Source organism: Microcaecilia unicolor, chromosome 9 (assembly GCF_901765095.1).
Source record: "Microcaecilia unicolor chromosome 9, aMicUni1.1, whole genome shotgun sequence".
NCBI classification, from domain to species: Eukaryota; Metazoa; Chordata; class Amphibia; order Gymnophiona; family Siphonopidae; genus Microcaecilia; species Microcaecilia unicolor.
Window position 1 is genome coordinate 211,306,148 of NC_044039.1, and position 13,283 is coordinate 211,319,430.

Genomic DNA, 13,283 nt, shown 5'->3' on the forward strand with positions numbered 1-13,283 from the left:
AGCCGTATCTCAAAAAAGATATAGCAGAATTAGAAAAGGTTCAAAGAAGAGCGATCAAAATTTTAAAGGAGATCAAACTTATATGAGGAAAGGCTAAAGAGGTTAGGACTTTTCAGCTTGTAGAAGCAACAGCTGAGGGACGATATGTTAATGCAGGTCTATAAAATCCCGAGTGTTGTAGAACAGGTGAACATAAATCAATTTTTTACTCTTTCAAAAAGTACAGAGACTATGGGGCCACTCAATTAAGTTACATGGAAGTACTTTTTAAAACAAATAGGAGGAAATATTTTTTCATTCAATGAATAGTTAAACTCTGGAACTTGTAGCCAGAGGATGTGGTAACAGTGATTAGCGTATGTGTGTGTAAAAAGGTTTATACAGTTCCTGGAGGAAAAGTCCATAGTCTGCTATTGAGATACACATGGGAAGCCACTGCTTGCCCTGGGATTGGTAGCATGGAATGGTGCTACTAATTGGGTTTCTGCCAGGTACTTGTGACCTGGATTGGCCACTGCTGGAAACAGGATACTGGGCTAGATAAACCATTGGTCTGACACAGTATTGCTATTCTTGTGTTCTTAGAAGGCAAGGATGTCAGGAGAATGAGCTTATATATCCAAAAACAGATAAAATGATTTATGTATATTATAAGGGAATCAGTATTATAAAACATGGCATTTCTCTTCAAAGTCAATAAGTCTCTTGGAAATCTGAATCTCAAATTTGAGAATTGAGCTTAAAGTAATTCTTGATAGGTGCTCTTGGCCATTCAGACTGCCTAGTTGTGCCTCTGCTTTGTCACTTCATAGCCTACTCAAATATTTGTTTGCTTTTTCTCCAAGCCTCCTCCCTTCTAGCTTCATATCATGATCTCTTATCTATGAGCTGTTTTTTTTTCTATAGAAAATTGTCCTTCTGCTTCATAGTAAATGTCATTACAAATTCAATTCAGCATTTATATGTAGCAAAACTGGCATCTTTCCATGTAAGCATTCATGAATTTGCAGGCAGAAAACCAGATGTAGCTTTCACTAATGTGTCCACCTCTAGGGTTGATGCTTTCTGTGTTACATTGTGTGTGTGTGTTTGTTCTTTACCCTTTGCTCCATATTTGCTATTTAAGATTATTTTTACTGCACATCTTCAGCTGCACTTCTGCCTAGTGAAAATATTCTGTCATCTTAAAGCTACAGCAGTCTATGGTTGTAATTCTATAAATTGGCACTTTACTTTAGGTACAGATATCAAAACGGAATGTTCATTCAAAAACCTAACCAGTTATTTAGTAACTACACAGACCTTATTGAATGAAAAAAGTGTTCAACAAAATAATGCATTTAAATTTCTAAGATGGAGGAAAAGACCTCAGAGACTGTCTGCGGACTTTTATCTATTGTAAGAGATTATTGTCTCAACAGATATTAAGATAATCATTGGTCTAAAACCTCCATACCCTACCAAATAAACTTTATTTTCTTAAGGACTTTACTTTAGGCTTAATGGCACACCTAAGCCAGCACAAATATGCATTGGCACCCAAAAGTTAGGTGGGCCTACTTATGGCTGGAATAGGCGGGCACACCTAAGTGCAGCATGCAGTGCACACTGCTAATAGTATTCTTTAAATTGCATGCATAGCTTGATGATGCCATGAGTGGGAAAGTGAAGGGTACAAATGTAACAAAAAAAAATACACACCTGCTTCACCCATGTGTGCGTGCCCTTGAGAATTACACACTGAGTCCTTTTACCAAACTGCGGTAAGCACTAACATGTGCTTACCACAGTTGAAAAGGGCGTCCCAGTAGATCTTTAAGTCTGTCCCCGTATGCTTCATGACAAAGACAATTGACCATTATAGTAGTCATCGTCTGGACAGACTCTATATCCCTTTGAAGGTGCCGTCTCCAGAAGTGTACCCAGTACTCCAAGTGTGATGTCACCATAGACCTTATACAAAGGCAATAGCACCTCTTTTTCTTGCTGACCATTCCTCTGCCTGTGCACCCAAGCATCGTTCTGACTTTTGCCATTGCCATATATAGAAACAGAGAAAATGACAGCAAAAGAAGACCATATGGCCTATCCAGTCTGTCTAACCATACCATCTACTATCCCTTAGAGATCCTATGTTCTTGCCTCATGCTTTCTTTGATTTCAGATACAATCTTCATCTCCACTGGGAAGCCATTTCATGCGGCCATCACTCTTTCTGCTTTTACAGTCTCTTCAGTACAATCATAAGTCCTTGTGTGATAACTACATGATTTAGACACTGTTAGCAGTGAAAATATACTGCCAGGGCAGAGTTTCCTGAGATGTTTTACGAATTAAACCCCAAAGGAGTCATGAAATTGATTAAACTCGTGCTGGGGCTGAGGGAAGAGAAATATTCAGTGGCATCTTGGTTTTGAGACGAGTGCCTCGTATACATGAATGGACATTTTGGGCCCTATATTCAGCCAGCGGCAGACAGTGCTTTTCCTGTCCACCGCTGGTGTTAAACCCTGGTGTTCATTGCTGTTTATAGTTTATTATAATTTACTATACTGCTCTGACAGGCAGAGCAGAGCGGTTTACATACTACCAGTTAAGAAAAGGAAAGGAAGTCCATCAATAACAGGAAAAATAAACTTTCACACTAAAGGAAAGAAAAGTAAAACCAGGGATAAAGGAAGTAAGGAGGAGAGAGAGGGAGGGAGGGAGGGAAGGGAACGTAAAGGATTGGTGGGGGGAGGGGGGGTTCGCTGGTGACTCCTGTCAGTCTTCGTCTTCGAAGACCTGTTTAAATAGCCACGTCTTCAGTTCGGATTTGAAACTACGAAAAGAGAGATTACTGTGAAGAAGAAGGGGAAGATTGTTCCAAATGTGTGGTAATAAGAAAAAGAAGGCACCACGTCTAGTAGATTCAAGACGAGCAAATTTAGGACTTGGAAGGATCAGACGGGGCCGTTTCTGGTTAACTTTCTAGCAGTGAAAGATAGACCTGCTATTTATGCAGCCTTTATGCTGCCGATTTTAACAACTGAACATAACTGGATAAGCGCTGAATATCCGCACTTAGGGGTCTACTACTACTACTACTACTATTTAGCATTTCTATAGCACTACAAGGCATACGCAGCGCTGCACAAACATAGAAGAAAGACAGTCCCTGCTCAAAGAGCTTACAATCTAATAGACAAAAAAAATAAATAAAGTAAGCAAATCAAATCAATTAATGTGAAGGGGAAGGAAGAGAGGAGGGTAGGTGGAGGCGAGTGGTTACAAGTGGTTACGAGAGAGAAGAGTCAAAGATGACCCCAAGGTTTCGAGCTGAGGAGACAGGGAGAATGAGAGAGCCATCAACAGAAATAGAAAATGGGGGGAGCGGGGAGGTGGGTTTGGGGGGGAAAATGAGAAGCTCGGTTTTGGTCATATTTAATTTCAGGTGGCGTTGAGACATCCAGGCAGCAATGTCAGACAAGCACGCTGGTTTGGATGCAAGGTGAGATATCAGGGGTAGAAAGGTAGATTTGGGAGTCATCAGCATAGAGATGGTAGGAAAAGCCATGGGATGAGATTAATGAACCAAGGGAAGAAGTGTAGATAGAAAAGGAGAGGACCAAGAACAGAACCCTGAGGTACGCCGACAGGCAGAGGGATAGAAGTAGAAGAGGATCCACCAGAGTGAACACTAAAGGTGCGGAGGGAGAGGTAGGAAGAGAACCAGGAAAGGACAGAGCCCTGGAATCCAAGTGAGGACAGGGTATTGAGAAGTATGCTGTGATCAACAGTGTCAAAAGCAGCGGAAAGATCAAGAAGAATGAGGATGGAATATTGACCTCTGGATTTAGCCAGTAATAGGTCATTGGAGACTTTAGTAAGCGCAGTTTCAGTTGAGTGGAGAGGGCGAAAACCAGATTGTAATGGGTCAAGAATAGCATGTGAGGAGAGAAAATCAAGGCAGCGGCGGTGAACAGCACGCTCAAGTAATTTGGAGAGAAAAGGAAGGAGGGAGATGGGTCGGTAATTAGAGGGACAAGTAGGGTCAAGTGAAGGCTTCTTAAGGAGAGGTGTGACCACAGCATGTTTAAAGGCAGCAGGGACAGTCGCAGTGGAAAGTGAGAGGTTGAGAATGTGACAGATAAAAGGAATAAGAGTAGGAGAGATGGTCACTGAATATCCGCGCTTAGGGGTCCATTTACCAAGCTATGGTATAAAAGGCCCTGCGCTAGTGGAAGGGGTTGTTTTTGCTGTGCACTGAGGCCCTTTTACTGCAGCGGATAAAAAGGCTGAATAAAGAAATGGCCATGTGGTAAGAATTCACTTACTGTGTGGCCATGCGGGGTAGCTCATGGCGCTGTTCGATTACCATTGGGTTAGCACCTGCGGAAATATTTTTCAAATATTTCCACCAGCATGGGAAGTGGCGCTCGCTAATGCTGGAACTTCTGCTGGCGCCCATGTTGGGCCGGTGGTACTCCAAAGTGACAAACAGTAAACCTGCGTTGGGCTTACTTCTGTTTTGTAAAAGGGGCCCCTTAACTTGCTATGTCGCACAATATAGCCAGTTAGCAGCTAGCCGCTACTGAGGATATTTATCAGGAAATAACAAGTTATCTTCCGCTGAATATCCACAGTTTACTATTTAACCGGTGAGCAACCATGTCTGGCTGGTTAAATAGTTTTGACTATTTGAGGGTTTATATTTAAGATAATTTAATTTTGCATAAAAAAACTATAACAAATAACATTTAGTATTCACAAAAGGATTTAGGATTATAATGAGGAGAATATTAGAGCAGTTAAAAAGTTCTGAATGAAGCATGAAGAATTACTGCAGAGGATCCTCTCATCAGAGGTCCGTAGATTTAAATTTTATAAGCTTTGAAGATTTGTCTCCATTGAGTCTGTTTGAGAATGAAAGTATGCTTATTAGGTATTTCATTAGTATTATGCTGACATCACATTATATCTCTGTTATTTGAATTTCAGTGCTGTTAAATGTTTAAATTTTTGATCCTGTTTCGTGTTAATCCTCTTATTAGGTTTCAATTTGCTGTTTTCCTCATTCAGGACCCCTTTTACAAAGTGGACTTACCGCTCGCTAAAAAGTAATCGCCGGGTTAGCGCGGAAGTCCTTACCAAGACCCCCCCCCCAGAAATGACCGCGCGGCAAGTGCTTTACTTGCCGCATGGCCATTTACTGTAAAAAATCAAGATCTACCTTTTACCCACTGCAGTAAAAGGGGGCCTCGGCGCACATCAAAACACACACTGATGCCAGCGCAGGCCCCCTTTTGCTGCACCTTGGTAAAAGGGGCCCTAAGGGCCCTGTTTACTATTCCGTACTCGAGGCGCATTAGTGTTTTTAGCGCGTGCTAAGCATGTAGATACCCATAATATAAACAGATCAAAAAAGACAAGATCTAAAAACATAATACAATAAAATATAATATCAAATCAATATCAGTTAAAAACATTCAGATTAAATATGCATGCAATAAGATAATAATTTTAATACAAGACATGATATCAACACAAAATATAATAATATCAACACTAAATGTATATCAATAGAACTGCATAGGACAGATGGGTGGAGATATACAACACTAAAATAACTGAATGACCATACATACTAAATATCACCTACCTAATAGGGGTAAAAAGCAAAGTGAACCCCTAAAGGTAGTCATACAACCACCTAAAAAATACAAAATAAAATAAATAAATAATCTCTCATAATGCTTGGCCTCAATTGCCGTCTTTTATGCACATTCAGTGATCTAAAAATATTGAAATTAATATTCACTTTGTTAAAAAGTGAGAATCAGTGTGTTGATATCCTGTCTTGTATTAAAATTATTATCTTATTGCATGCATATTTAATCTGAATGTTTTTAACTGATATTGATTTGATATTATATTTTATTATATTATGTTTTTAGATTTGATCTGTTTTTATTTTATATGATGTGATAGTGTTTTTAGATATGTTTTATTATCAAATATACAATGGTGAAGTTTGTTTTACTCATTATGTATTTTTATTTTGTAGTTTTTTTTACCCCTGACGCAGCCTGAGGGCGAAACGTGGCCACGTTGGGTAACTTGTAATAAACCACTTCTTCTGTTACCCTCCTGTTCTATTTTTTTGTCTTTTTTGATCTGCTTTTTTTCTTTTGATTTGCCATTTCTGTGGCAGATCTTTGCCTTTTTTTTGTTTCTGTCTGATACCCATAATATTCCTGTGGGTGTCTACATGGTTAGCACGTGCAAATTAAAAACGCTAGCACACCTTAGTAAACAGAGCCCTTATTGTATTTCTGTATATTTGGTCGTTATACTATTGTTATTCTTTAACAAAATTGTAAGTTTTATGTTAAACTGTACCTGCTGTTCACCGCCTTGGGTGAATCTCTTCATAAAGGCGGTCAAGAAATCCCAATAAATGAATTAATAAATTAATGTGTTCTGTTTGTACTAATGTTTGAAGCATGTGTTTCTGTTTGTGTACTGGATCACTTGACTCTCCTACAGAGGTTCATTTAGTGTGTGGTTAACCATGTTTATTATTTGTAGGCAGGAATTTTCAGCATGAATGCCTGCGAGGAGGGTTTTGCTACCGGTGGCAGGGATGGCTGCGTTCGGCTCTGGGATTTAAATTTTAAACCAATTACTGTGATTGATCTCAGGGAAACAGACCAAGGATACAAAGGTAGGAATCCAAGAAACCATTAAAAAACCAAGGTGCACTAACCTGAAACAATACAGTGTTTCTGGGTTTGTTGCACAGAAACATTGTACTGTCTGTATTCCAAAGAATTGTGACGTTAATGCCAGGTGTTAACTCCAGCACTCTTTTGTTTTAAAATTTCTGTGTCAGACTGTCACGGTCAATGTTCAGAACTATTTTTCTAGATAAACAGCTGCTGTTACTCGAATAAACGGCTTAGCCAGCACTGGTTGTAGGTAATTTCCAGCACCTTCCATGCGTTGCTCACACTCCACCCTGGCACTGTCAGGGTAGTGCCAGGGTGGTCTGCAGTGATTTTCAGCAGTACTATTTGCATAGTTGTAGGATGGTCCTTGGTTGGAGGGTAATGCTGGCAGTTATTCGGGAAGCAGGGATATTCAGACTGCTGTCAGTATAAGTACCCAGATAAAGTAAAATCTTCTATCTTAAATTTAGGTGTGGAGGAGTAGCCTAATGATTAGTGCAGTCACCGTGCGGCAATCTGGAACTACCGCTGGCACTGGCGGTAGTTCCGCCCCCAACATGCGGTATTTCCAGTGCTAGCAGAAATATTTGAAAAATATTTCCACAGGGGGCTATTTGGTGGTAATAGAGCAATGCCGGGTTAGTATGAGAGCCCTTACCGCCACCTCAATGGGTGGCGGTATGAACTACTGTATTTTTTAGGGTATATTTATCCCTCCCAATATGGTGATTTACCCACCAATACCTAGGAAGAAACAAATCACCCAAGGCTGCATCAGTTTGCTCTTTATTAGATACCTTATGAAGTATTTGTATTATTAGCAGATCAGTGATATCTCACTGGAAGTACAGAACATTGCTACACAAAATTATTTCTATATCGGAGACTCCAAAGAATATATAAGCAATCATATGCTTTTATTTATTATTCTCCAAATAGATATATAAAAGATTCAATACTACTTATGAGAAAGCAATAGGATTACTTGCCAATGCAGATACAATTGATTGGTTTCTCATGAGAGAAAGCAGCCCTGCTTGCACAAAGGTACTGGCTGTAACTGTCTCTCTCCAAAGAAATAGGAAGTACACTCATTTTTATATGCCCATTTAGGATACAGACAAAATGACAATAACACACCTTATTGGATATAATATATTGTAGTCACCACCTTAGTGACCATATATGGTACCATTTACTGTACATGCTTGGCTTTTTTTTAGCATTGCTCGGAAAGCTTGGTCATCTTCTTGCGAGACCACTCAGTTCTACATTTCTGACAATATCTTCTTGGGTGTAACTGACTCTGCCCTGTTGGTAAACCGCACCATCCTGTTTTTGAGGTTTTTGCACCCTAGCCCCTTCCTCATTTTGCTGCATGGTTGTGTCCCAATAGCTCAGGAGTTTTACTAGAACGCCAGAGTTCAAATTAAAGTTACAGGCCTCTAAACTTTTTTTGTCATTTTTAAATCCTGAACCAAAGTCAGCTGTAATGATAATAGACACTACCTCCAAAATGGCCGCGTAGCAAGTGCAGATGTACCGCACTGCCATTTCTTTTTTGTGGCTTTTTACCCACTGCATTAAACGGGACCCTGGTGCGTGGCAAAAACAGCTACCTCCGCTAGCCACCACTTTGATTGTAACCACACAAAGGCAGTACATCAAATCCCATCCCCTTTTCTTTTCCTTTTTGTCCAGATTGCCAGCTTGATAGTGGTTTGAATCTTGCCACAACCCTTGCTGCTCTACCCAGAAATTCAGCATCACATACAATTTAGGTATTCGGATAGCAGTGCTAAATATCCATGTGTTATTCAGCTGGCATTTTAAAACAATGCTGACCCATCATTATCTGGTAAGGTTAAAATGTAACCGATTATGTCTGGGAGGAGTGAGGGGCTTTCCTTGGTCATGGCCTAAAGTTAACTGGACAACCTGAATTTCAGTTCTATCCAATTAGCATTATCTGATTAAGCCGGACCACTTAAAAGGATTTGGGGCTCTTTTACTAAGACGCACTGAAAAGTGGCTTACGCTGGTGTAGGCGCGTGTTTTGGATGTGCGCAGGTCCATTTTTCAGCATGCCTGGAAAAAAGGCCTTTTTTGTGGCCGAAAATGGATGTGCAACCAAATTAAAACCATTTTCAGCCTGAGACCTTACCGCCATCCATTGACTCACGCGCTAACCGGGTGGTGTCAGCATGTGTAAACTGCCATTTACCGCTGAGTAAGTGCCATGTGGTAGAAAATAGAAAATATTTTCTATCGCAGGTTTTGGACACGCGTCAAAAATGGAATTACCGTCCAGGACACATGGTAGCCGGGTGGTAGTTCCAATTTGACGCGCATAGGTGCCTGTGCACCTTAGTAAAAGGGCCCCTTGTGATTTAACCAGGTAAGTCAGCTGGATATTCAGGTAACTTTAACTAGATATTTCACTGCTGAATATCCACCATCATATTTCCAAAATAGCACCAACAGTTTGTCCATTCCAATGATTCTGTGCATTTTCTGACACTTTTCTTAATGGAAGATAGAACTGAAAGTGAAAACATTTTCATGCAGAAACTGCTAATGGATCTAATTATGTTATTTTGGCATTACAGTCTTAATTTGCACATTGTGGCATATTGGCCCTGGACCATAGCCAGCATATTTGTAAATTATCTTAATGCTGTTGCCATGCACTTTTTGAAATTTTATTTTTTAATCTGGAGAAGTATGTTTTCATTTGGATGGGTCTGGTTATTTTATTTAATCAATGGGTTTCTTCTGTTTTCATATTAAGTATTCCGTTCATTAGCAAAGTTGGAAAATATACACTACCTACGTTGCTATTCTTAGAGCACATTGGGCTAACTTTTGAAAATAATTGGGTCTGCCAGAACGGTTTGGGCAGTGGAAGCACTGGGATTTCTACTACTCTGAAAAGGACTGCATATACCCCATAAAATACTTAATTACTCTGACCTTGTATTTGTCATGACTGCTTTACACAGTCTGAGAACTAACAAGCTACATGATCAGTAAGACACCCATGATTAAGTAGATATAATAATGTAGTCTTTATTAAACCATCTCACCCAAAGTAGTACAGGCAATTAGGCGTTCATCTCTGGAACATGATGGAACAACGCTTCACACAGCAGGTGCAGTCTGTCCTCTCTCTTCAGCCTTCAGCCCCAATACCCTTCAGACTGCCCTTTTTATACCCTTTTGGCTCTATTCATCCCAATGAACCCTAGTTTTCTCACCAGAACTCTTTGGCCCTTATCAGTTGATAAGAATGACTTCACATGTTCCCAAGCCTTCCTCTAGCCCCCCTTTTGGATGTTCTCATCCTACTTGCACCTGACCTACTGTTGTCTTCCATTAGCCAAAACATCTTCGCTCATGACTTCTCGCAGGTGCCGGTCCCAGCATTGTTGACAGAGCAGACTCCCCCCTCCCTCTATCTGCTCCCAATTACCTCATTTCAGCATTTGCTGCAGTGAAATGTATTTTGTCAGAGATGATCTTTGATTTTTACAGGCCTAGTTCTTAGCCTGAGCCATTGGCCTGTATTTCACTGAGAGCAAGGGACAGCATATTTCTACACTTTATAAGGAGACGCCTAGTTTTAGGTGGCAAGAGCGTTCATAAATGCCGGTATCTTAGTCATTTGTACATATACGTGAACACATTTGTGTATAAATGAGTAATTTACAGCTAAGTATTCTGTGTGTGCCTTGATGTGATGATACGTACTGTTGCCACCCTACTGGTTAGGTTGCATGTGTGGTTTGGCCTGGTGAAGTCCAGAATGGAGTTGAACTTGATTCTGCTACAAAGCAGCTTCACAGGACAGAATTTCTGCAACAGTCTTTAATTTTATTCAAAAGAGAACAGCCAAGCACGCTTTAAATGCTGCCACCTTTATACATCTTGCCAACATTTGCTAGCAAGGAGTACGGGTAGCATATTTCAGTAGTCGCTTTTGTTTTATCTTATTTCTGGTCATATTTCATGTAGTGACATTTTGTACTAAAAGGGTGGACACTGTGGCAAGTGATTGATGAACTGTTATAAGCTTTGATCTGAAATAGCTGTGCGTTAAGAGATCTTATAGCCTTTTTGATTACCATCTGATGCCTTTGTGTCCTTTCATTATATTGCTTTTAGTTTATCTAAATGTAATGTAACTATAATATTTTGCCTCTATTTATAGTTCTCCCTGTTTCGTCTTGCCTTTATACTTCAGGCAGACTTAGAGATTACATTGGTCCCCATCCACCTTCTGGATTTGTGCAGACCAGCTGGTTTCCCTGTATTTTCAGTTCAGTTTCTGTGACAGTCTGTAATCCAGATTAAAACCAGGATTAAATTTTACACAATTCTCTGTAATGTCTCCTCACAGGGTGTCTGCATACACTTATCTGGAATTCAAACTGGTCCTTAACCACAATCTTTTTTTTTTTTTTTTTTTTTTAAATTTCTTCTATCCCAACACCTTCGCAGGAGCCCCAGTTTCCTGGTCAAGCACTCTGGCTCTGCAACAAACCTCTGTTCCAACAGCTTGCTCCATTACCTTCATCAGCTCCTTTTAGCATTGCATCCAGCTGTATTGCTTCCACCTAACTGAGACTCACTGCCCTTAGGTTTCTACATAGTAACATAGTAGATGACGGCAGATAAAGACCTGTATGGTCCATCCAGTCTGCCAAAAAAGTATGAAGTGATACATCATATGTATATTGATCTTGATTTAGCCTTGCCATTTTAAAGGCATAGACCATAATGGCTTTACTTTAAAAGCCCAGTACCCCTAATATGCTCCAGTACACTTTTCTTCACAGAAATCCTGCCCTTTTTATTGGCCTCTATCTTCCAGGGCTTGAGAAGGTAGAAGGGGAATGGTCTTGGCCTATTAGTTGGCAAATAGAACCCTCCCATGTGATCATTTCCCAGAACTGAGAAAAAAACAATTAGTTCTTCTCACAGCTCTCCATTAGTTCTTATAGGGGGTCTTTTACTAAAGCTTAGCTCGAATTATCTGCAGCAGGATCCATTTTCTTCCTGTGGGCCTGCTGCTGATAACTCGAGCTAAGCTTTAGTAAAAGACCCCCATAATCATAACTTTCATGTCTTCTTCAGCCATCATTGTCCGTAACTTCAGAGATAGGGCAAATCTCTGTTTCCTCTGGGAGGTCTCTCCTCTGTAATCTGTCATTTCTAATTGCCATCCTCCCTTCTGTAGCTTCTGAGTCCCATCTCTTTCCTTTTTTTTAAGGAACTGCCTGATAGGATTGGTTCAGGGACTACATTTCCCAGCCTGCCTACAGGTTCCTTCCCTAAGGTTGGGCTTCCCTGTATCACTGCATCAGCCTATGCCTTCCTTTCCCCAACATTACCACTAGCACGTTCCCCTCCCTCCCTCCTCCCCTACACCCAGATAGAATTCAAACAACATTCCCACTGTAACCATGAGTCTGAAACCGTGCTGTAAATAATGACTTTTCAATAACCTCTTAAAAGAGGCAGTTTAATCTGCTCCAGAAGTGCAATCCAGGCATGAGCATTTCCACCTGTTTTTTAAAATGTTTGCGCCTTAAACGTAGAGATGTTTTTGCCTACTTACGGTAGTATTCTGTAAAGGTTCAAGGTTGCATTGATTAACCACCTAAAGCCAAGCCATCAAAGCGGTGTATAGTACAATAATATTCCAAAGGAGGAAATAGAAATACAATATAATAAAAAAGAAACAGAGGTTCTCCAAGCCTACTGTGCCTCACACAGTTGTGTTCCTAGGTCAGCTGCCACTCGGTGCGGATCAACGCTGCGCAGCACCCCCCAGCACATCACCCCCCTCTCCCCCCCCCCCCCCCCCCCGACGCATTGCTCTTATCTTCTAGAGGTGCTGGGAGCAGTCATGAGGCTGTCGGCTCTGCCGTTCCCTGCCCCGGAACAGGAAGTAACATCAGAGCAAGCAAGGAACTGGCGAGCCAACAGCTGCACAGCTCCTCCCTTCACCCCCTTGCAGTGTGCACCCGGGGCGGACTGCCCCCACCACCCCGTCCTCAGTACGTCACTGGCCTCACAAGATCCCATGATCAACAGCAGTCCACATGCTCCATTGAGAGACTACTTCATGTAGGCACCTATGTTTCTTTTCAGACTAGGCTTCAAATAGGCATTTGCTAGTGCCTTAATCTAGACACCCCCCCCCCCTTATATAATTACCTTCAGTTTGTGTGCCCCATTTGTGACCTCATATTACTAGAGAAATCTCAGGAGGACTTTTCTTTAAGCCACATCCTGACTTCTGAGAGTTGGTGATGGGTTGAATGTAGTACAGAGAGAGGAAGTTTAGAAAGTAGGCCCAGGAAAACTCTGCATTCAAACCAGCAGACACGAGCAACTAGAACTGAGACCCCAAAAAGTCACATTATCAATATCATAATGGAAGAGACTCTTCAGCGCTGGAGGGTTCAAGCCACTGGGAATATAAATTTTGTTCATTTTGTCTTCTATGGAGATTGTTAGGTTAAGAACATAAGAATTGCCATACTGGGTCAGAACAATGGTCCATCT

At 40.9% G+C, this 13,283-nt stretch overlaps 1 protein-coding gene across 1 annotated transcript in view; it reads left to right on the plus strand.

Annotated features, from left to right (window-relative positions):
• The window catches only part of EML5 (EMAP like 5), a 388,000-nt gene that overhangs the window by 118,072 nt on the left and 256,645 nt on the right, over positions 1 to 13,283 (plus strand). The window contains exon 7 of the mRNA XM_030214976.1: positions 6,571 to 6,706. Coding sequence (XP_030070836.1) covers positions 6,571 to 6,706 — 136 coding nt within the window. The remainder of the gene's footprint in view (positions 1 to 6,570; positions 6,707 to 13,283) is intronic.